This window comes from Polypterus senegalus, chromosome 3 (genome assembly GCF_016835505.1).
Source record: "Polypterus senegalus isolate Bchr_013 chromosome 3, ASM1683550v1, whole genome shotgun sequence".
Taxonomy (NCBI): domain Eukaryota; kingdom Metazoa; phylum Chordata; class Cladistia; order Polypteriformes; family Polypteridae; genus Polypterus; species Polypterus senegalus.
Genome location: NC_053156.1, coordinates 75,661,079 through 75,663,167, shown reverse-complemented (window position 1 = coordinate 75,663,167; position 2,089 = coordinate 75,661,079). Strand labels below are relative to the sequence as shown.

The 2,089-nt window shown below is 30.7% G+C and overlaps 1 protein-coding gene across 1 annotated transcript; it reads left to right on the top strand.

The window, feature by feature from the left end:
- Positions 1-307: 307 nt before the first annotated feature.
- On the top strand, positions 308-1,330 carry LOC120526551 (trace amine-associated receptor 13c-like). The gene has a single exon (XM_039749714.1). The coding sequence runs from the start codon at positions 308-310 to the stop codon at positions 1,328-1,330; it is 1,023 nt and encodes a 340-aa protein (XP_039605648.1).
- Positions 1,331-2,089: the final 759 nt, after the last annotated feature.

Sequence of the window (2,089 nt, the reverse complement as noted above, 5' to 3'; positions counted from 1 at the left end):
TGTCTGCTTGGTCACATGCAGTATTTAATTAATAATAACAGATGTTACAAATGTGGAAATACAGACATTAACATCTAATTACTGAGAAAACTATTTTATTGAGTTAAAGATTTCACCTCATTGCATACATTTCAGATTAATATGACCCACAATACTACATTCTGTTCAGTGCAAATTTTAATGAGCACCTGAGGGATTATCTGACATATATAAATACCAAAAGGAGAATGAAATAAATATATTTCACAAAACTTACAAAAAAGGACAGCTATGCCCTATTTATCACTACCCTGAGTAATAATTTATAATGGATTTAGCTGAGGTACAGGATAATCAATCTATTCAGTACTGTTTCCATTCAGACAACATTTCTTGCATTAAACAGTACAGATCAAAATCTTCATCTGTAATTCTTTATATTTTTGGAGCAGCTGCAGTGATGGTTACATTTTCTGGAAATTTGGTGGTAATTATTTCTATTTCTCATTTCAAGCAGCTCCATACACCAACAAACTTCCTTATTCTCTCACTTGCTGCTGCAGACTTTTTAATAGGAGTTGCTATTATGCCTTTTATGCTGATTCAGTCAATTGAAACATGTTGGTATTTTGGAGATGTAATGTGTTACATATATACAGGTGTTCTTACCATGCTAACTACTGTTTCTGTTTTTAATTTGGTGCTGATTGCTATTGATCGCTATTTTGCTGTATCAGATCCATTATTGTATTCTACAAAGATTACAGTCCATTTGTCCTGGGTAGCAGTTGGAACTATCTGGCTCTTAACTTTGCTGTATGCGTGTATCTATGTTCTTTCTCATGGTAGTACAGATGGAGTTTCAGGAATCGACACATGCCCTGGTGACTGTCTTCTTGTAAACAATTCAACTTGGGCAATAGTTGATCCCATATGTGGTTTTATCTTACCTGTTTTTATAATGGCTGCTTTGTACACCAAAATACTTATAGTTGCAACTCGGCATGCACATGCAATTTCAGCACAAAAAAAAGCCTTTGAAGAGGGTAAAAAAGCCATCAAAAAGAAAACCGAAAGAAAAGCAGCAAAAACATTAGGAATAGTTGTGGTTGTGTTTTTACTTTGTTTGTCTCCAATGTATGTCTTTACAATTATTAATCTTTTCTCAAATTTTTCAGCACCTCCCATTGTATCTATAGTCCTTATTTGGCTAGTGTATCTTAATTCAACAATGAATCCAATAATGTATGCTTTATTTTATCCATGGTTTCAAAAATCTCTTAGACTCTTGGTAACATTTAAAATATGTAATACTGAATCATCACTGAGTAATTTGCTTCCAGACCACTAATTGAAAAGTGAAATGATTTTTTATAGTCCAATTATTATATGCTGATATTTGAGTGTAGAAACATATTAAAAGAAATTAAAGCATTTAAAATACTGCAATACAAAGGTATATATAGCATTAAATTTTTAATGACTTTTCAGTTTACTGGTGCTAGTGCTAAGAATACTCTTAATGATTTCGTGTTTACATGGGAGTCCTCCTTTAATGCTGGTTCAAATTAACGTTTTGGATTTTGAAGTACTTTATTGGGAGATAATTTAATCTTGACTTTCCATTGTATATTTCAGAATTTTTTAGTAAAGGCAAATAATAAATTGAAATTTGTATGCAAATCTGTTAAGTTCATTGACTGTCATTGCTTTGTTTTAAAATAGTGGAGTTGTTCATAAATGGATTCCACAATATGCTTAAAAATTCTTCTGAATTTTATATTTTCAGAAGATTACTGGTTTACTTTTTCAATCATTTTGCATAATTTAAATTAAAAAAAATGTTCCTGCTTACAAATTATTATAGGTTTTGGTATACTTAATGTATCTACACAGTAGTTTTCAAGATGACAGCTTTACTTAAAATTCTAATAATCATGATAAAACTAACATTAATTATCCTGGAATTGCATGATTTCTATAATACCTTCCATTATAAGTCATCATTAAGTCAAAATACCTCAGAAACAACTACTATGATGGATACTATAGTTCATTAGGTGTCATTTTTGCTCCATTGTTCTGCAAACAATAAATATTGAACACTAGT